The following is a 23,164-nucleotide window of genomic DNA, read 5'->3' as shown; positions in this document are numbered from 1 at the left end:
TTAACTGACTGAGTAACCCAGACGCCCCAATGTCTTCGATTTTTAATGGCCTTTCATGAATATCTCACCTGGGAACTGACCTAATTGTCCTTTAAGGAGATTTATAGCTTCTTCCTTTCTAAAAATGCAAATAACTTATGCTTTTTCTAAAAAGGTACATGCTTATTGTAAAAATTTAAATACAGACTAGCTTAAGCAACACAAAAATCCCCACAAATTCCATTTTCCAAATATAGCCAACTAACATTTTATAAACATCCTTGTAGCCCTGTTTCTGTATATATCTATAAATCAAAAGCAAACTTGCTTAATATCATCTCTGCCACATTCTGTTGGAGGTCATGAATTCAGCCCAGATGGAAAGAAATAGATTCCACCTATGGTAGGAAAAGCAATGATGTCTCAATGCAAAGACATGTGCATACCAACATGGAAAAAAAATTGTGGCCATATTTTGAAATCCACGATGAGGAAATTACACAAAGATTCAGAAGTCAGAATGAATTGTACTGAAGATGAGCAGGAAGTTAGGCTGCAGAGGACACAGGAAGCTCTTGGCTGTATGCTCCACAGGTACTGTTCTTGGAAGGCTTCAGGTTGTTGGAAGTTCCACTGCAGTCCTTGGATCTTGGATCAGTAATACTTGTGTTTTGGCAAAAAGGTATCTTATTTCAAATATTATATCTGGTGCTTCCATAATTAAGCACAATAGTAACACTTTTGTAATAGTACAAAATAAACAGAAAAGAACCATAAACAAAAGAAATTTTATTTTCACCTTAATTATACCATTCTGGACTCACTTTATTTTCTCTTTTTTTTCCTGCAGCTGATAAAGCTGGACTTTTAAGTAGGTAGAGCAGGTTGATTTGCATTTTATAACTTGAGCAGAGGAAAATCCCTGTATCAAAAATCATTGTACTGTTGTATTCTGAATCTCACCATTATAGTTTCCTTGTTTTGTTTTTAAAGTTTTTTAAATAAAAAGATACAATATAAGAATTTATAAATATCCTGAAAAGTACAACTTATATATATCATTATCATCTGTTCATCAGATTAGATCATAATTGAACTCTGTGTGTGTGTGTGTGTGTGTGTGTGTGTGTGTGTGTGTCAGAGAGAGAGAGAGAGAGAGAGAGAGAGAGAGAGAGAGAGAGAAAACTAGCCTTTGTATCAGCTGGGCAATGCATCAACCAGGAGGTTGTGATATCCTGAGCAATGAGGTAGGCCCCGGTAAGAAGGGGGCTCAGGGTAATGGTAGGTATATTAAAGAAAGGGAAGATGTAGCACTAAAAGGAGCTGGGGGCCTCTCAAGATAACACACCATTTTAATCTTTGATTATCTTTGGTTACCTGATATATTTTGATGCACTTTAGGAAACATTGTTTGATTTATAATAAATGAATTAGAAATGATGAGGTCAGTATTCATTGGGTGTCTATTGTTATTGATCTATTATCATTCCTCTTATTTCAGGATCATTGTTCTATATTTTGCAGCTAGTCTTTATTAAAGTTACAAAAACTTCTTTAGCTATATAATCAAAGTAAGTATGCTAATTTTACTAGAAGTCTGAATGAACTGTGCTGGATTAGAAAGAAAAGAAGAAAATAGATTTACTTAGCATAAAAAAATAGAATAACTGTCACAGAAGGATCATGTGAAGATCAAGCTATTTTGATCCTTTGACTGTTTTTTTATATTAAATATAATTTATTGTCAAATTTGTTTCCATTGATTCTTTGTTCTTACTTTAATTTCTTGGAGTTCTTTTGAATGAACAAAACTTTTACATCTTTTCAGTCATCTCCTTCCCTCCCTTTCCTTCCATCTTTGATGTTACATTAGTAACTTATTAACATTGGATTATGTTTTTTATTATATGTATTAATTTGTATTATTATATATATTAATTTTATAAAATTAAGTGATTCTTTAGGACACATAAGAAATAATATCAATAATCACTGCCATTCAATTATTGAGACAATTTTGATATAGTCAGTTGTTATGGCATTCATGGATTGTCCATAAGCTGATGCAATCTGTCCAATATTATGCTATAACTCGCTAAATTCTGAAAATTGTCCCTCTGTGTCCCAACTCATCTCACTAGTTGACACTTAATTCAAATAATGATTTAATTAACTTGGAATTCCCCCATTCAAAATTCTTACATCCCTTAGAGAGAGTATATTAAATAGTTTTCAGTATTTAATATAAAGTAGTAAGATTCATCTCTAACTGGATAATTGGCACATTTCACATACTAGCTGAAATGGGGCACAGATTGAGTGAGGTTGGGAAAGAGAAAATATCTGCTCATAAATGGATACCTGGAGGGTGCCTACATATATGGGTCATTGCAAAAAAGGAGCATCCAGGAAAGCCAGGAGCCATTATGAGAGAGCTGGAAAGAGACTAAGACTTTGAAACTGCAGGTTCCTGAAGATCAGCTTCTTCACTTTGTTCTAAGACCAACAGGAATCATTTCATGTGTCTTAACAGGCTGGGAGCTACACATATAATCACAGATTGATGGAACATTTTCCTTCTATATCTTAAATATCATTGTTAAAGGTGGATGTTAGTGAATATAAATAGAAAGGGAAATGATGGTTAAACCACCTGCAAGGCTGTAAGGTTACCAGAAATTCATTCTCATAGCAACATTTTAAATCGCTCAGTCTACAGCCAATGTTTACTTGCCAAGGTTTATAAGAAGATAATTAGGAAAAGTAAATGTTGGATGTCATCATGAATGGGCACAAAAAGTCTAAAAAGTAAAAAATCATTAACGAAATGAATAGATGCAGCTTGACCTAAGGAGCAAACAAAATGAAGTGACTAGAGAACATAATTCCTTCAGAGACCCAGGTAGCATCATCTTCTCTGTTTTTTGTGAGCAACTCATAAGAGTGGAAGCTGAGTTACAATTAATTCGCTGAACATAGATTTTTTTGTTTGACTCTGCAAATTATTTAACCATGAGAAATAAACCATATTTAGTTTTTATGTTTGGGCTGGCTATAAGTTTATTTGTGAATTTCTATAAACCATGAAAAGGAAAAAATCATTAACCTTCTTTCAAAGAATGTGTTTGGGAGAATTAAAGACTATATTTTCTAGAGAAAGTAGTGGCCACTACTTGAGAGCAGGAATTCTATCTCTCTTTTTATCATCATATCCCTAGTGGCTAGGGTAGTGGCTGGTATAAAATAGATGTTCAATAAATATCTACTGATATCTACAATGTTGAATGAATAAGGAAATCTATGACTCGTTATAATGGCATTATTCAATCTTTTAATCTATGCCTCCTTTTAAATACATTAAACATTCATGACCTTAATGTTTATATTATAAAAAAATAGGTGTTTTGGATTTGAAAATATAAAGTATATTAAATATTTTAAAAGTATTTCCTAAAATATACTCTTGGGCTCTGATGTACATCATGAGGAGCTCACTCCCCTCCTCCCCCAGTTCTCTCTCCTGTTGAGAATCCATTTATTTTATTAGGGTTTAAATTATTTTAGTTGTATAACTAATCAAACTTAGCAGCTTAAAATAAGAACAGCCATTTATTTTTGCCTTGAGTCTAATTTATGTATAGATAAGAATGCATGACTTATTTCTGGTCCATGTGGTATCAGCTTGGGTGGCTAGAATGGGTCTGTAAGATCCACTTCTTAGTTGGCTCAGCTACCAACATGGCTTGTTAGCTTATGTTGTCAAGCCATGTACTGCACACATAGTTATAGATTGATGGAACATTTTCCATCATATCTTAACTATCAGTATTAAATATAAATATGAATGGAAAGAAACGTTTTATTGAACCACCTGTATAGCCTTAAGTGTTACCAGAATATTCTTCTCATATCAACATTTCAAGTTGTTCAATTTAAGGCCGGTGATTAGTTGGGAGCTTAGCTAAGCTATTGGCTAGGTGCCTTGATTCCCCTTCATGTGGGTCTTTCTAGAAGAATGCATGGGCTTCCTTACAACATGGAAACTACATTCCAAGGGCAGATGTTGAAAAAGCAAGAAATCAGAGGTTTCCAGTTTCCTAAGGCCTGGGCCCAGCTAATGGCATATGAGTACAGTAACCATATTCGATACCTAGATTCAAAGGGAAGGGATATAGACCCTGTCTGTGAATGGAAGAGGTGTCAGAGGTTTGTGGCTATCTTTAATCTACCATCATTATCTTCAAAATAATCCCTTTGTGTGAATTAGAAAATAAAAGACTTTTAGGTAAGGCATTTACAGATCTGTATGCCAGAATTACCAAGACTTTAAATATGATAAGCTTGCAAAAGTAGCTTGTCTAAAGTTGTCCTAAGCCTAAAAGGCTACAGGAGTGCATGTAAAAAGAGGTTTATCAAATGTTAATAAATTAGCCTAATTATTATTAGTAAAGTAGGTGAGTTGATTATATCGCATTGCATTCAAAGGGTAAAATTATATAACAGGCCTCTATAAAACTAGCCAGGCCAACCATGGGCATTCATGTTTGGTGAATGATAATGGGTCTTCCCGATTTATTTATTATCTTAATATAGCCAAAGCATACGTCACCTTAACTTCTAAACATTTTATTCTTCTACTCACATTAATGATGTGTATTCCTTCCATGTTTTTGTATCACCAATAATAAGACTTTGATTAGAAAGAAGGATGTTTCTGAAAAATTGCTTCTTAGGTTTTTGGTGTGTGAAAATACTAGAAAAAATATTTGAATACTCAGGATGTTCCAGAATCTGGTGTGTGTTCTAGAAATATAGTAGGGAGTACAAAGAACAAGGTCTGAAATGTAGCAGTAAGCAAAAAGGACAAGACCTATGCCTGTACTCATGGAATTTGCATTTCTAATGGGGAAGATAGAGAAGTAAGTAGATAAGCAAGTAAGTAAATAAATAAAAATAAAGTGGTGATAAATAAAATTAAGATCTCAGGTGTAGAAAGTTAATGGAGAGTGGTCTTGGAGAAAGGCGATGTTTAGAAAGGTGATCACAGAAGCCCTCTGTGGTGAGCTGGGCTTTGAACAGAGACCTGAATGAGGAGAGAAAATGGATCAGGTAAAGATCTTGGAGAAGAGTGTTCTAGGTAGAAGGAACAGTTAGTGAAAGGGTGCTGATGCATTAATGACTGGATATTAGAGTAGCAGCAAGAGGGGTAGTATGACTGGAACAGAAGGAATGAGGGAAGGCTGGTAGAAGTTAGGATTAGGGAGGGAGGCAGTGCTCTGATTATAGTGTCCTTGGGACATCACCAGGTTGGATTTAAGTCTAAGAGTGATAGGAAAGGGTTGAGGTAGAGAGGCCCAAGATAATTTCATTCTTTTTTTAAAAAAAGATTATTCTTTCTGCTGTGTGAAAAATTGTTTGCTAGCTATTTCAATGACGATGATGATGAAGACGATGATGATGATAGTGGTGGTGATGATGGTGGAATAGAACATTTCATGGAGGCTTACTCCCTATTGGATTCTCTTTTTAAAACTGTTTTATTTGAATCATCTCATTTAACATGATTAAACCCCTTTGTGAAGATTCTATTGTAATTTTAAAGCTGTAAGTGAAGAAATAGAAGCTCAGAAAGTAATTGGCCCATGGAAACACAGCTAGCTAGTGGAAAAGCACAAAGAGTATGCAAGGGTGCTGGTAAAGGTGGCGAGCTGTGACTGAACTGAGGCTATATTCTGAAGGTAGAGCCAACAGGAATTGCTGATGCATTAGGGATAGGAAACGAACCAAAGAGTGAATTGAAGGATGACTTTGTAGCTTTTGGTCCGAGCTACTAGCTGTGGTTTTACAAATTTCTGAGATAAAGGTACATGTGGTTGTTGGAGAGAGGGTGTTGTAAATTAAGAGTTCTTTTTTGGGTATGTTTAACTTGAATGGCTATTAGATATCCAACAAGGTAAGCATGTCTATAATTCGGGAGACAGGTCTTACTTTGGGAATTAGCAGCAGAAAGATAGTTTTTACTGAGATCTGTTTACCTCATTATTGTGTGTTATGCCTCAGGGCCTCTCTCCTTAGACGTGTGCCCATTTACTGGAATGAAAAAGACAAGAAATAACAAGTGTTGGAAAGGATGTAGAGAAAAAGGAACTCTTGTGCACTGTTGGTGGGAATTGGTATAGCCACTGTGGAAAAAAGTACGGAGGTTCCTCAAAAAATTAAAAACAGAATTACCCTATGACTATAATTCCACTACTGAGTGTTTACCCAAAGAAAGTGAAAACACTAATTCAAAAAGTATATGCTCCCCTATGTTTATTGCATTATTTACAATAGCCAAGATATGGAAGCAACCCAACTGTCCATCTGTAGATGAATGTATAAAGATGATGTGTATTGGGGCCCCTTGGTGGCCCAGTCGGTTAAGTGTCCAACTTCAGCTCAGGTCATGATCTTGTGGTTTGTGGGTTCAAGCCCTGCATTGAACTCTGTGCTGACAGTTCAGAGCCTGGAGCCTGCTTCAGATTCTGTGTCTCCCCTCTCTCTGCCCCTCCCCTGCTCCCCAAAAATGAATACACATTACAAAATTTGAAAAAAAAGATGATGTGTATGTATATATAATGAAAAATGACTCAGCCCTAAGAAAGGATAAGATCTTACCATTTGTGGTAGCACAGATGGATTTAGAAGATATTATGCTAAGTGAAATAAGTCAGAGAAAGATAGATACCATATGGTTTTACTTATATGTGGAATCTCAGAAAACAAAACAAATGAACAAACAAACAAACAAACAGCAGAAACAGACCCATAAATACGAAGAGCAAATTGATGATTGCCAGAGGGGACGGGGTAGAGGGACAGGCAAAATGGGTGAAGGGGAATGGGAGATATAGGCTTCCTGTTTAGGAATGAATAAGTCATGGGGATAAAAGGCACAGCATAGGAAATATAGTCAATGGTATTGTAATGGCATTGAATGCTGACAGATGGAGTGAAGCATAACTTATAGACTTGTAGAATCACTGCGTTGTACACCTGAAACTAATGTAACATGTGTCAACTATACTTCAATTTATAAAAAAGAAAATTAGGGGAAATCCATAGAAGCAGAAATGGTATTCCCACTGGTATTAAATTCTGCTCCACCTCCCCCCCTCCAACCCAGTTAAGACCCAAACAGATTTTGAAGTTTCAGAGTTATTAAAACTTTTTGGAGTGATCTGTTGTGTCCTAATCAAGGGAGAATGAGAGGGAGGACCAAAAGTTCTCCAAGGGACTGGAAAAGTACTAATGAATAAAAAAGATATTGGGGTGCTTTGGTGGCTCAGTCAGTTAAGTTGAGCTGCTGACTTTGGCTCATGCCATGATCTCACGGTTCTGAGTTCAAGCCCCACCTGGGGCTCTGTGCTGACAGCCTAGAGCCTGGAGACTGCTTTGGATTCTCTGTCTCCCTCTCTCTCTCTGCCTCTCCCCCACTTGTGCTCTCTCTCTTAAAAATAAACATTAAAAAAATAAAAAAAGATAAGATTAGTTGATGATGGCCACATTGCTGCCAAATATAAATGCTATTAAAAATGGACATTTTGGCGAACACACACAAAGATGTGCCCCTTTATCCTGGGAACACAGACTGTGGTGGGAAGTGGTGTTATTGCTTGCTATGAAATATCGTACTTGTTGTTACTCTAGTTTTGAAATGTATGCTAGTGCTAAACACTGAAAATATTTTTAAGGAAGAGGACCTGCACATGTGATAAAATTTTATAAAATTATACACCAAAAAATGAGTGCATGTAAAACAATAGTGAAACATGGATAAGGTCTACAGTCTTGTTAATTGTTTTGTACCATTTTCAATTCCTGGTTTTGATAAAATTACTTTAGTTGTGTAAGATGTCATCAAGAGAATCTGCATGTGGGTACATGTGAACTCTCTGCATGATTTTTACAACTTATGTCAAAGTAAAAAAAATTTTAATATAAGTACATATAATTGAATAGGTCTTACCTTTAATTATGACCTTGTTTAGTCCTACCCACCACACTCACATGAAAATGGGGGGCAGAAGTGGATATATTTGTAATATGCTTAACTTAATGGGACGTTGATTATATCCTTCATTTATTAATGCTGTACACTTTTAATACTTTGGCAGTTTTATTCATGCTTTAGTGCTTAAAATGTTTATATGAGCAGAATGTGTGCATATTTAGTGTACCCAAAAGGATGAAATGTGTGGTAATTTGTTAAACTAAAAGGCAGTAGAAAGACACTTTGGCAAATATAGCATATTGCAAGCATTCTAGGGAGCCAAACAAGCTAAACATGTCAAAATAATAGGTAGTCCTCTGATATTTATTGACAACTTATAATAGCAAAACACTATTCAAAAAAATGATTGTAGAATTATTTTATTAACCTCTGAAATGCTCATTATTTTAAAAATATAAATTCTCTTTATTTCTCTTTTCTGAAAATGAAAAACTTCCATATTTGTTACATGACTCATCTACTCTAATTTGTTCACATTATTTCTGTATTTGTCTTTCCTAATACCAACAACGACAAAATACAGATGTTAAATCTTTGATAACCTATTTTTTGTTTTGGTTTTTAAATATATATATTCAAAGATTTAAAGACCATCTTGCCATTGGCAACAACATGGATAGAGCTAGATAATATAATGCTGAATGAAATAAGTCAGTTGGAGAAAGACAAATACCATATGATCTCACTCATATGTGGAATTTAAGAAACAAAACAAACAAGTAAAGGGACGGGGGAGAGAGAGGTAACCGAAGAAACAGACTCTTAACTATAGTGAACAAGATGATGGTTACCAGAGGTTACCAGAGGTGGGTGCGAGGATGGATGAAATGGGTGAAGGGGATGAAGTACACTTATGATGAGTACTGAGTAATATATAGAATTGTCAAATCACTATACTGTATACCTGAAACAAATGTAACACTGTATGTTAACTCTACTGGGAATGAATGAATGAATGAACAAGTAAATTAATAAATAAACACCCAGTTGAGACATGTCAGCACTATATTGTTTCTATTAAGTTTTAACAAAACATCTTCTGCCTTAAAAATTGTTTTGTACTGGGGCGCCTGGGTGGCTCAGTCAGTAAAGCGTCCAACTTGAGCTCAGGTCATGATCTCTCACTCCATGAGTTCAAGCCCTGCGTCTTGCTCTGTACTGACAGCTTGGAGCTTGGACCCTGCTTCAGATTCTGTGTCTCCCTCTCTCTGCTCCTCCCCCGCTCATGCTCTGTCTCTCTCACTCTCAAAAATGAATAAATGTTAAAAAAATTAAAAAAAAAATTGTTCTGTCCTGGTATCAAAATCTCTAAATGACAGAAAAGAAAGAAACAACTGAGTAAATGCTTATAAAATCATGGCTTTCTGTTGTAAAATTGTAATTTGTTGTACTCAAACAACTGTTCTTAAAAAACCAAATGATTTTCTGAAAATAGATTAAGGTTTTGAAGTTGCTTCACTAGCTTGATTTTATACCACTTTCTTCAGATGGGATTTGGCTGATGAAATTGCAAAATGAAACAGACCATACTTTGTTTGGAGGAGTCATTTTTCAGATGGTTTTGAGGATATAGAATGGAAGTGACCATTGTCTGAAACTCCACTTATTTGTGAATTGCTTATGGAACATATGTGGTTGCTAAACATTGTGTTTATGAATATCAAGGGGAATAAAGTACTGCCCCTTTTCAAAAGAGTGTACTGTCAATCAAGGGCTGGAACCAAAGAGACAGGATAGGGTAGGGTAGGGTTAGATTGGAGGTATGTTGAATTTGGGCTGACTTCAACTGCTTTTAAAGATGAGGTTAATATTAGTAGCCTGACCACATCTGGAGAGAGAAGAGTTGGTGAATTATGGGTTGAGGGAGGGCATAGCAGTCAGGGGAATTAAAAAACTGTATTGCATTCATAGGGCCCTACAGGTAAATAACAGTGGTTTGCAAGTTGGCCTTTCTCTTAATTAAAACGATGGAATAAAAAAACTTGCAATGCTAGGATTAAACATGAGTTTAATAACTGGAATTTTCAGGCAATTCCAAAATTTTAATTTAGCTGTTAATTCTAATCCTGTTTCTCTCCAGAACCTCCTTTAAAAAGTAGAATTCTTTAATTTGTCTTCACTCCTTATATTTCTGATGTTCTGTTAAAAATATTTACAAGCAGGGAAGTATTACAGAAGCTGAAAGAAGCAAGCAATGATAAAGAGCATACATTTCTAAACTGGATCATCAATCCCTGGAAAACTTAAATTGATTAGGCTTCATTCAGGAGGACAAGGCTGCCAGATATCTTTAGTCATAAGGCTAGAATTCCTTAGGCAAATTTTAACGTTGGATCATCTAATTCTTTACAAAATTCATTAGCCACTCTCATGTTTTGCCATGTTAACTAGGATAGCACATGCTCATAAAGCCATGTTTGTCATACTGAAGAACATTTCCTGAATGAATACCTAATTCCAGGTACTCTTCTCAGGGCTTAACATGAGTTAATCTCAAAAAGTTTGTAAAGACATCGCTGTCAAATGATTCATTGACTTGGCCAATATTCATATTTATTTTTACTTGGGATATTTGTTTTATTTTCATTATTTCTTCTCTTTCAGCTCTTCTTTATGCAACCATTTTTGGAAACGTTACCACAATTTTCCAGCAAATGTATGCCAACACCAACCGATACCATGAGATGCTGAATAATGTACGGGACTTTCTGAAACTGTATCAGGTCCCCAAAGGGCTTAGTGAACGAGTCATGGATTATATCGTCTCAACATGGTCCATGTCAAAAGGCATTGACACAGAGAAGGTATGCGTTATTATTGTTGTTATTTATTTTCCATTTCAATGGGATCTTCTGATGCCTATAGCTTTCCCACTGTATACTGCTTCCTAAGTGACATATCAGTCAATCATAGTATCTATTGAGTGCTGAGAAGGTGAAAAGCACTCAACCATTAATCATCAGTGTAGAAATTATGGTTTCTGTAAACAACTGATTACTCCATTTCCCTAAAACACTTGTTACGACTCAGAGTAATTTGCTGCATTCCTCTAGAATTAACAGTGCTGCCGTCTCTTTGGGTTGATTTTATTTTTAATTTCTCCTTTGACTTTTTGCCCATCTAAAATTTAGAAAGAAATGGTTTTGCTTATAAACTAAAAAGTTCTATGTCTTCTATGCTGTCCTCTACTTAAATCTCTCCCCTTTCTCACACATATTTACAAAGCAACTTACAATTATTTATTTTCCTCTTCTCCTTACACAAATCTGTAAAGTGGATACCACCTCATTCATCTGACATCTCTATTTTCTTATTTCTCACTTGTCTCTTCATGAAACCTCTTCTAATTCTTCCCATCTATTTCCTACCAGGGGCAAAGAAGGACCCAAAGTCCTCCTTAAAAAAAAACAAATAAAAAAAAATAAATTCTGATTTCCTACACCCAGCTGATTCACATCAAATATGGGGAATGGATAGTAGGGCTTGAACACGAGTTTTAGAAAAAACTGATCTTGAACTGTTTTACTTTATAAGAATCAGTGGAGACCATTATTTTTAGGTACTGAATTTTTGACATGCTAATCAGATAGTACATTACCTTCCTTGCCATTTCCCACAAATTTGATTTGTTCTTTTCATCATATGATGTTGACTTGGAGTTTTTCTTTAAGATCTGCTCAGTAAGCACCTTTCAATGTCAAAGGGAAAGAGCAAATGAACCAAGCAATGTTCAGTCAGAGGAGTTTCATTTAGGTAGTTCTAAGTCAGAGCAGCTGTTGTTAGGAGCAGATGGTTGAGGGAATATTTAGGGACCAGACATGGAAGTGTTGAGGGAGGGAAGCCTTCAGAGGGAGTAGAGATGAGATACTTGGGGGTAATTATGTGAGGAATCATGAAAGAGGGTGAGATTTCCCCCTTCCAACAAGATGCAGTATTAATTTTCTAGTTAAACAGCCATTAAAGTGGAAGGTATGACCACAAACAGGAAAAAGACAAACCACCTTCTGTGGAATTTGATTAATGTATGTCCAAGCCAGACAATATGTGGTTAAAAGGAGGGTGTCCAAAAAAAGGAAGAAAATCTTTCTCAGGGACACAGGTGAGGGTCAGTGTTTAGGACATCAGAAGCATGATGTCCTTGGAGGTCCACATTCAGTGAAACTGAGATCAAGAGACAACTGTCTACCTTGTCAATCACCATCTCAGTCAGAAGCTTTTCTTTTCAGAAAATTCAGTGGAGTCACATGGCAGCTGGCAGAAAACATCAGTAAGATGATGGAATAATGGCCTTTTACATTTGAAAAGAGACTGACCTATACTTTAAGCCCAGATCTAGTAAGGGGCAGATTTTTGAGTCCCAGATGCTGGGGTAGTTCAGGAAGGGAGCTGAATAGATTCTCACAAACTTTAAGGACCTGCTCACCTGTCTGCTTCTTGATGGAGTTGGGGTATAGTGCAATGGCATGGGGAATGTCTGAAAGTGGACGTACCATGCAGGAGGAAACAATTTCTGGGTTCCTATTATTTACCACTTTCTTTTTGTTTGGTTTGCCTGTTCATCATTTGTGGCAACAGAAATGTACTTCTGATTAGTAGAGTATCCAAAGAGAGTAGAATAATAGGGAAAAAAAGATTGGGAAGCTAATATTAAAGGTAAAATAAACCTTTAGTTCAAATGAAAAGATTCTTAAAGAAATAAGTCAAAGTATTAAAGTGGGTTAGCTTTTGGATAAGAAAAAATCATGGGGGCGCCTGGGTGGCTCAGTTGGTTAAGCATCTGATTCTTGACTTTGGCTCATGGTTTGTGGGATCTAGCCCTGTGTCAGGCTCTGTGCTGACAGTGCAGAGCCTTCTTGAGATTCTCTTTCTCCCTCTCCTCCCCCACTTGTGTGAGCGCACTATCTCTCTCAACATAAATAAACATTAAAAAAAAAAAAAAAGAAAAAAGAAAAAATCATGCCTCTAACTGAATGGGAAGCCAGAAAGAGTAGTTTTTGACTAATGGGAGAAGCAGAGTTAAATAACTGTGGCAAATACGAAAGCTTTGTTATGCATGTATAAAACATATCTAAAGTTTAATTTGATGTGGCAGCGAACTCTCCATGCCTGTATTGATTTCTCCCAGCCTATTAAGAAAATCCCCGCCCAAAGACATGAGAGGTAAGCCGTGACAGAACTATAAATAAAGGGATATATGCTAAAGTCTGGGCCTGGGAAGGAGGTATATGAGATTCTCACTAATTTCAGAGTCAATGAGGCTGAATTTTAAAATGTATCCTTACAGAAACAGACTCTTAACCCTGAGAACAAACTGATGGTTACCAAAGGGGATGGGTGAAACAGGTGGTGGGGATGAAGGAGGGCACTTGTGATGAGCATCAGGTGTTGCATGGAAGTGATGAATCACTATCTTGTACATCTGAAACTAATGTTATACTGCATGGGAACTAACTGGAATTTAAATAAAGACTTTAAAACAATGTATTCCTGGGGCTCCTGGGTGGCTCAGTCGGTTGGGCGTCTGACTTCGGCTCGGGTCATGGTCTTGCAGTTCATGGGTTCGGGCCCCACGTTGGGCTCTGTGCTGAATGCTTGCTTGGAGCCTGGAGCTCGGATTCTGTGTCCCTTTCTCTCTCTGCCCCTCCCCCTGCTTGTGCTCTGTCTCACTCTGTCTCTCAAAAATAAATAAATGTAAAAATAAATAAATAAATAAGTACATACATAAATAATGCATTCTTACCACACCATAGCCTATACTGAACCAAAAGAAAAAAAAATTGTCATTCTACTTTGGTTTAGTAGAGAAACTCACAACCACAGCAGAAAACCCACATGCCTGTTAGGTAGGCATTCAGTAATTTGACAAATAAATAGTATATATAACATATAATTTTAAAATATGATAATAAAATATCCACATATAGACACAAGAATTAGTAGCCAAAGCAAAAAATGGGAATAAATATCTCAGAACTAGAGTTTACTATGGATAAGAACTGAATGTAAGTTAAAGGACATATCACAAAGAAGGAATTGATATATTATTTAGTGTAATTATAAAATGAGCTAAAGATCTAAGAAAATATTTAATGAGGGTTTCCCATATGGCCTAACATAAATATCAGATGGACTGAGTTAAATGCAAAAAATAAGAAACCATAAACTAGTAAAAAGAAACTATGTGAACATGTTTAATTTATCTTTGTACATATTAAAGCAATGGAATACATAACAAAGTAACTGGTGAATAGATTTGGCTAGAAAATATAAAATCTTTCACACCAAAGACTATGAAAATGAAAATAAGATAGAATATTTGGAACAAATATCACAAATGAAAGGTTAATTACCTTAATATGTAAAATGATTTTGTAAATCAATAAGAATTAAGATGCCTGAGGAGAAAAATTAGCTGAGTACATAGTTTATATAAATATACAAAAATACAAATTATTAATAAACACACAAAAATACTATTTTAACTTGTAATAAATACTGAAACAGCAAGAGACCATTTTTAGTATTTCAAATTGCCAAAGATAATGGCCACTCTTGGCAAATGCTGTAGTGACTGACACTATCATATAATTCTGGTTTATATGTAATTTGGTATAGCATTTCCTTTTTTGTTTATTTTTGAGAGAGAGAGAGAAAGAGAGAGCCTGAGTGAGGGTGGGGGATGGGCAGAGAGAGGGAGAGAGAGCATGCCAAGCAGGCTCCATGCTGTCATCTCAGAGCCCAATGTGGTTCAAACCCACAAATCATGAGATTATGATCTGAGCTGAAATCAAGAGTCAGTCACTTAACTGACTGACCCACCCAGGTGCTCTGGTATGGTATGGTATTTCTTGAAAGCAGTTTGATTAAAATAATATCTTAAGTTAGGGGGATATTCTAGAGCTCAGTCCTTGTGCCTCTTCTCTTTCCTATCCATATTCTCTTCTTCAGTGATATCTTGCAATCTTATGACTTTAAAATGTGTGTTAACCCTTCCCAAATCTATATACTCGTCTTGGACCTGTTCTGGAACTGTGGACTCTCCTATCCAACTGCCTACTCACATCCGGTGAGACGATCCAGAACTGAACTTCTCATCATCTCCCATAAACCTGCTCCACTGAACATTCTTCCCTAATGCAATTAATGGAAACTCCACTCATCAGTTGCTTAGACAAACGTCCCCGTATTAAAACCTCCACCAAATCCTGCTAGCTCCACCTCTAGTTCTAACCCCCTTCATCTCTGGTCCAAGTCACCATTATGCCCTACCTGGGTTATTGTATAGGATACAGTAAATATTGTATTGCAGATATTGTATTGCAGATAACAGTAGATATTGTATTGCAGTATACTTTCAGCAGAGCAGCCAGTGAGTTTATATGGCTTTCATAATAAAGCTTTCTTCCTATCTATCTACCTATCTATCTTCTATTAATCACATATTCATCTCTATTGCAGGATCTTTTGATAATAATGAAGTTGACTGAGCTTGTTAAAATACAAGGGTGAAAAAAAAGGAAATGAAAGATTGATGATAGTAATCAAATAAATTCTGTAATTCACAATCTCAGAACTATGAACATAGTTGAGGTTGTAGCTTTAGTAAACAGCATCTGAGTTTTAACAATTATCCCGTATTTGACATGAGAGACCTCCATTCAACTTTCTGTTCCTCAGTGAGCCAAATACTTTGTCTTACTATATGTTTCTTGTCTCACGTTTTTTTGATGGTCTCTTTCAGATATTTTATTAATGTTGGTTGTTATCAGATTTAACTATGAGTATATACTGGAAAAGACTGAAATGTATGAAGTTAAATGTCTTTGTTCCAATGCTTCTCTTCTCTCATTTGTTCTAAAACAGCGATGTTTTTTTTTCAGTTGCTAGTACAATAGAACTTAATGATGCATTGCAGCTAATTAGAGACGAACCTTCGCCCCAATTACTGAGATTTCCTTCTATCGTTTCCACATATGTAGTTTTATAGATTTTTTTGAAGTCAGCTTTACCCCCACAAGCAAATTAATCACTGTGATTTAACCCAGTCTTGCCTTATGTGAATAATGTTTTCTCTAATACAAATTGTGGCATTCAAGTCAGGACTTACATGGAGATTGTAGTATTTCTATCAGGAAAGGTTGCCTTAGGCAAGATATTCTATATGGAACAGTACCTAGATTAATTTTATTTGGTTGAAAATATTTTGTTGACACCTAATTGTTACAATTGCTTTAGATTCTTTTTAATTTTAATAACCAAAATCCATCCTCTGGGCTGTGCTACTCGCTAACATTCTGTGCACTTAAAAGACTGAGAAATGGGTGGAATAAGTGAGGATTTAAAAAGGAAAAAGGAGATTATGGGAAAAAATAGAAAGGATGATGAAGCTTAAAACCTTATCATTTTTTATTTCTCACTGTCTCACTTTTTTTTCTAACATGCAATTTGAAAAAGAACAGTAGAAAAAAGCTCTTTGGTCTTCATTTCTTGTTTCATGTGTTTTATAATAAGCATAAAGTATCAGTAGGAAGATATCATTATATGAAAAGTTCTGGCAGAATTATGCAAAACATTCAGGCAGAAATATGCCTTTAGAATTTAAAACAATTGAGATTTGAATATTTTCATATCTTGGATCATTTTTTTAACCAAATCTATCAAAGAAGTACTCTACCTCTTCCAAATATGGTGGGCAATATATTTTTTCCTATAAGTTAAAATAATGTCCTTTTTAGTCAATTTACTTCTATATGTTATTTTTTAATTTAGAAAAGCACGTCTACATATTTTTCTTTGTATTCCTAAATGTGAAAAACAGCAATGACATTTTCATACCTGGCATCATTTCCTTGGTTCAATATTCAAATACTCCCAGAGGTTCCTATGACAATGGCACAGTTGGTTAAGCATCTGACTCTTGATCTCAGCTCAGGTCTTGATCTCAGAGTCTTGAGTTCAAGCCCTGTGTTGGGCTGTGTGCCGGACGTGGAGCCTACTTCAAAAAAAGATTTAAAAAAAAAGGGAGAGAAGACATCAGCCTTCCAAGAAAATTTCTGCAGACAAATGTGCTATGTTAAACATATCATGTAGGGGCGCCTGGGTGGCGCAGTCGGTTAAGCGTCCGACTTCAGCCAGGTCACGATCTCGCGGTCCGTGAGTTCGAGCCCCGCGTCAGGCTCTGGGCTGATGGCTCGGAGCCTGGAGCCTGTTTCCGATTCTGTGTCTCCCTCTCTCTCTGTCCCTCCCCCGTTCATGCTCTGTCTCTCTCTGTCCCAAAAATAAAAAAAAAAGTTGAAAAAAAAAATTAAAAAAAAAAACATATCATGTAAATACATACATGTGAACATATTAAAATGAAACTGAATTGATCTTAACATGCATTACAAAAGCACTCTTGTCTTTACTAGAGAGGTAATAATCATTCCAGTCCATATTAATCAGATCATAGATAAAATATTATGCTAGTAATTCTAGCTGGATATTTTATTTTATTTTTTAAAATTTATTTTTTAAATATATGAAATTTATTGTCAAATTGGTTTCCGTACAACACCCAGTTCTCCTCCCAACAGGTGCCCTCCTCAATACCCATCACCCACCCACCCCTCCCTCCCACCCCCCATCAACCCTCAGTTTGTTCTCAGTTTTTAAGTGTCTCTTATGCTTTGGCTCTCCCACTCTAACCTCTTTTTTTTTTTTTTCCCTTCCCCTCCCTCATGGGTTCCTGTTAAGTTTCTCAGGATCCACATAAGAGTGAACACATATGGTATCTGTCTTTCTCTGTATGGCTTATTTCACTTAGCATAACATCTAGCTGGATATTTTAAAAGAAATACTATCAAATGACAGCACTCTTACCAGAAAGTAACCATGACAGCATGAAGTTCTGGGAATCTTGTTATGTGGTGGATAATTAAAGGAAATATGAATATTTAGTTTGGCTAATTGAAGGCTTGGGGAGAGGTATGACAGGTGACTTAAAGTATTTTAAATTGCAGTGATCTAACTGCTTCAGGAAAAAATTAACTCCCTGCTGGTAAAGGATACAGGCAGAATGTAGTACACAATGAACTTGCAGGTCCTGACACTAATTTAATAATATTAAATATATTACATGATAATTGTGTCTGAATGATTTGGAGTACCATTACGTATCATATCTTATTTAAAATTCAGACACATATATTCAAGATATCCTATACCAAAAATGATAGAATAAGATTCTATAAGTCAGTAATTATTTCCCAACAATTTTTTTATTAGTAGAGCTATGTACTCTGGTTTCACAAATGCAACTAATTGTTTTTTTTTTTTTCCTATGGCTATAGAACAAATGCCATTTTTAAAAAATTCTGAGGAACACAAAATCCCTGATCGGGATAAGCTAGGCCTTGCCCAAGAAACAAGTGACATATTATTTTTCTGTGGTTGTTAAGTAATCTGTTTGTTGAAAGGGACTGCGTAGTCTATCCTTGTAAGGAACTATTCTATAGCCTGTTGTGGGAAAGCATCATGCCTCGAATTTCTGAAAACTCTGACTTTCTACCTATATATAAACATGGTCAGGGAACTTGACTATTGTCATGGCCACATGTCTGGCTCATTTGTTACCCACAAAAATATTTTGAAGTATTCAGAATTATTATTAACATTTCTCCTTTCTAGCTGGCCTACAGGCTTTCTCTGAAAATGTGGACTTTATCTGAAGCTTCGATTTTATTTTTCCTTCCATTTATCAGAAATTAAAATAATACTCAAGGGTTTATTAGAAACATTACAAATAAGGAGAACTTTTTAATATTTCTCTGATCATATTTCAGAACATTCAAGTGCATATGTAGTTTGTCAGGGCTTTTGGCATAGTTTAAGAGTGCTCCAATGCAAGATTTATATTATTGTCAGCTGATATGATTATTCATAAACTTCCTGCGTGTCAGGTAGCAGGTGGTATTATTTTTCTATAATAATGATAGGGAGGCATTGTATGACTAAAATAAATCCTGAGTGACCCACGCCTCTTGCTAGGAATATTAAATGTGTTCTTTTTATGTACCATGTTGAAATTACTTCAGTGTATTTCATTTTCTTACCAATATGCCACTGGTCTCTGAGGTAGGGACTAAGCAATTATTTGATAGTGTAGTCTAGGAATGAGAAGAAGGACTTGTTTATATAGGGCAATGGGTGAGTTGCCCAGTAGCATGACTTTATACAGACCATGAGAACTGGGTTTCATTCTCCTGTGTTCACATCCACATTGGAGATAACCACCCTACTTATTTGGCTGGAAGATGAAAAGTACCCATGTAGTGCCTGCGTACGAGAAGCAGCCACAAGTGCTAACAAATAATTTAGTCTGTTGTGCTTATAATTTATTTCTTCCTTTACCAGTTATAAATTATGAGAACTTGCTCATGTTTGGCATCATTTTTAATCTTCGTCTTTGCTGGTATTCTGTGTCATCTTTAAATTATAGATGAAAATAGAACCTCAATTGGAGAGACAGTTGGATGAATAAAATATTTCTATATGCACACCCACTGAACACAAATACAAAACATATTTTAGACTTAGAGGAAAAGTTAAATCATGAATGAATCCACATACTGCAGACAGTTTGATAGTATGAGTAGGTGTGTGTATCCAACCTGCTATTTTGTTCTGAGCTGCCTTGATTGATCTGTTTTCAAACTCTCACTAGAGGAAATCTTCAGAAATGTCTATTGAAAAACCCATTTTTGAATGAGATCATAGTGTTACCTACAACTTTTGCGGTTTACTAGACAAAAGTAGAATTATGCAGATGGTTGGATTTTATAAACTGAACTTTTTAAAAAAGATGTCTCCATTCCTGTGATTTCTGTCTTTGTTACTCTTTGACCGTGTTTGTTATATTTGATTTTTCTTCCAGGGCTCTGTGGCTTTCTATTCCTTACTCATTTTCCCATTTCTTTCCTGGTTCTTTTGATAATGCCTAAAAGATGCCTGTATTTTGGCTTAGGCTGATTGCTTTTTTTGATTTTGGATTCATTTATAGTCTATGAAGTACCGAAAAGCTACTTTTAGCTCCTTTACTAGTTGCCAAATAACCATAGGCATCTCTGTCTGGCACAGCAGAAGGCAGCAAGAGGCGGAGAAAATAAATACATTTAAAGAAAAAGAAAAATTGTTATGTATGAAAGATATTCCTCTAGTTGTTCACGGCCAATTTCCTGAGGTGCCACTTCATGCCCTCCTCCTGGGCATGGTCCTGGACAAGGAGAGGAACACATGGCTATGCAATCTGGTGGCATGAGTGTTGACCTGTCTTGAGACTGAGACCTTCAGGCATCTCTTGGCACATTAGCATTCTTTTTGATTTCTTTATTTCTGGAATTTTCTTGAGAAAGTCTTCACTTCCTTCATTTCTGAGATACAGGGTATTGCTGAGATACAGGAGACATCAGTTAAAGAAGGATCTATACGATGGTAGAATTTATAAATAGGAAAACAGCCGTCCTTTAAAATTTACATCCACGTCAAAGGGAACCTTGGTTTTGTAGGATATTGTAGTAATTGCTATGGAGTGGAAAATAAAGATAAACACAATCTCTGCTCTTGTGTTGCTCAGAGTCTAATGGGGGAGGAGACGTAAATAATCATAGAGATAAATGTGTAATTCCAAATTGTGATGATGCTTGAAATACAATAAATGGAGCTATATAAGATTTTTTTAAAAGGAGAGGGCGTGAATCTTATTTAGATGTGGGTCGAAGAAGGCAATAGAGAAAGCAATAGAGTTTGGACATAAAATCTTATTAGAAACTGAAACTCTTCATGCATCTTATAATAACACACAAATTCCCTATGAGCTAATCATTAAGTAACTGGTTTGAAGGTGGAAAAGAGTAGAAAGGAAAAATCTAGTTCGTCCATTAGGTACTAATAAATTATCAATTAACCAGCATTAAGCAACTGTGAATTGCCTGTACTTTCCACATGTCATAGAATAACTTCAACTGCTCATTCACATTGGTTAAAAATCTTACTGTAAAGCCAGTAACAATATATAAATTGACACAGGGCACGTGGATTCCATTGGTACCTTCATTTGATTAAACCAATCAGCATGTATCTGTTTCGAAGCAGTTCTGCTCCCTTTGTGGGCAAGTGTCAGAGAATAATACATTTATCACCAGAGTATAGCTTTCTGCATTCTGTTATTATCACCTCTACCAAGGATGAATAAATGTTAGAAGAATATTTTATAATCATCTTGTTTCTAAAATTTTTACTTAATAGAAATATGTAACTGTTACGTACAATTAGAAATATGACAGAAAAAGAAGAAAAGAGAATAAATCGTCCACAATCCCACCACTCACAGAAATATAGCTTGCCACACTGATTCTGTGGTTTTGTGAACATATATTTATGCCATAAATATATACCACATAAACATTTATGTTATATTTAAAGGATATAGTATATATTTTAAATCTTCTATTATTAGATATTGAGATGTCTCAATATTGAGATGTCTTTATATTAAGATAGACACTGAGCATCTGGTTTGCCAGATCAAAGGGTACGTACATTTTATAGTTTATATTATTTATATAGTTTATTTCTTCTAAAAGATCAAATGAGCTATCACCAACATAGGTTCACATGTATCCTTTTTCAGAATAGCATTGTTAATATTGGGCATTAATCTTCTTTTAATTTTTATGAATTTAATAGGCCATTAATTTTAGTGTTTAATTTTTACTCTTTCCAACACGTAAGTACTATGATGATTTTTATTTACTAGTATAGAAATAGTTTGAGAGAGATGAAATGACTTATTTTATGTCACATATGATGAAATTGGGTTTGGACTAGGTCTGCATTATAGAGGAACATTCTGTTACTTGTTGCATATTATTATCAACTAATATGCTATGTATTAGTAGACAAATATCTCCTTATCACACCTTAATTTTTCCTGTTTTTTAAAAAAGTTTATTTATTTATTTATTTATTTATTTATTTATTTATTTAGAGCATGCACAGAAGTGGGGGGAGGGCAAAGAGAGAGAAGGAGAGAGAAAATCCCAAGCAGACACTGCACTGACAGCATGACTCAGGGCTCGAACTCAGGAGCCGTGAGAGCATGACCTGCGCCGAAACCAAGAGTCAGATGCTTAAGTGATTGAGTGCCCCAAGTTTTTCCAGTTTTTTTCCCTATGTGTTTATTTTTCCAAATAAAGTTTCTCTACTCTCCCTACTTATCATTTTCCTATACCCCCAAAAGGAATCCATGAACATTTGACTGGAATTGTATTGTTATCATCTCAGAGTTAAGCCACACAGGAGAGACCATCTGAAAACTTGTGCAGGTTGGTCAGGATTAGATATGGTGGGCTCATGAGAAGGAATTATAGAGCTTGGGCATAGCTCTTCTAATGCAGAGTTAGAAGTTCCACTTGTAGAAGTCAAGGTGAAGATCAAAGGATTGCACAGTTTGGATTGGAGGTAGTGTAGGTAGGGTATGATGGGCAAAATGCTAGACCAGCAATAAGGAGACTTGAGTTCTAGTTAGCTAGTCTTCCAGTCTAGTTGTCACGTGCCAGCAGGATGGATGAACAGTCACTTAAACTCACACAGATTCAGGATATATATTCTTTAATGATATTTCCATTTCTAGGATTAAAATTTAAACATATAATCTGGGAAGTTTTTGTTAGAAATAGTATTTTCCTTTTAGCACCCAGGAAAAATCAGAAGACCGTCTAGATTAAAGAGTTTAATATTGTAACCTTGTATCAAACTTTATCTTGGGACACTGAATGAGAAATTAATGGGAAACAGCCTTTTTAGGGGAAACCAGTCACCATTAGAAGAGAAACAACCCAATCCAACCACCCAGTTGTTTCAGTTAAGATTCCTCTTGTCTAGGGCACAATTTAAAATGCTAGTACATCCAAGGGTGGGGGGGCGCTTGGGTAGCTCAGTTGGTTAAGTGTTCGACTTTGGCTCAGGTCGTGATCTAACAGGTCATGAGTTCAAGCCCCACTTCAGGCTCTCTGCTGTCAGCACAGAGACCTTTTCAGATCCTGTGTCCCCCTCTCTTTCTGCCTCTGCCCTGCTCACACGCTCCCTCTGTCTGTC

The 23,164-nt window shown here is 35.8% G+C and overlaps 1 protein-coding gene across 1 annotated transcript in view; it reads left to right on the top strand.

Annotated features, from left to right (window-relative positions):
• Positions 1–23,164, top strand: part of KCNH5 (potassium voltage-gated channel subfamily H member 5) — a 295,393-nt gene that overhangs the window by 178,103 nt on the left and 94,126 nt on the right. The window contains exon 8 of the mRNA XM_060620001.3: positions 10,637–10,836. Within this exon, the coding sequence (XP_060475984.1) occupies positions 10,637–10,836 (200 nt within the window). The remainder of the gene's footprint in view (positions 1–10,636; positions 10,837–23,164) is intronic.

This window comes from Panthera onca, chromosome B3 (assembly GCF_046562875.1).
Source record: "Panthera onca isolate mPanOnc1 chromosome B3, mPanOnc1 haplotype 2, whole genome shotgun sequence".
NCBI classification, from domain to species: Eukaryota; Metazoa; Chordata; class Mammalia; order Carnivora; family Felidae; genus Panthera; species Panthera onca.
The sequence above is the reverse complement of the archived record's forward strand: the minus strand, read 5'-3'. Positions and strand labels throughout refer to the sequence as shown.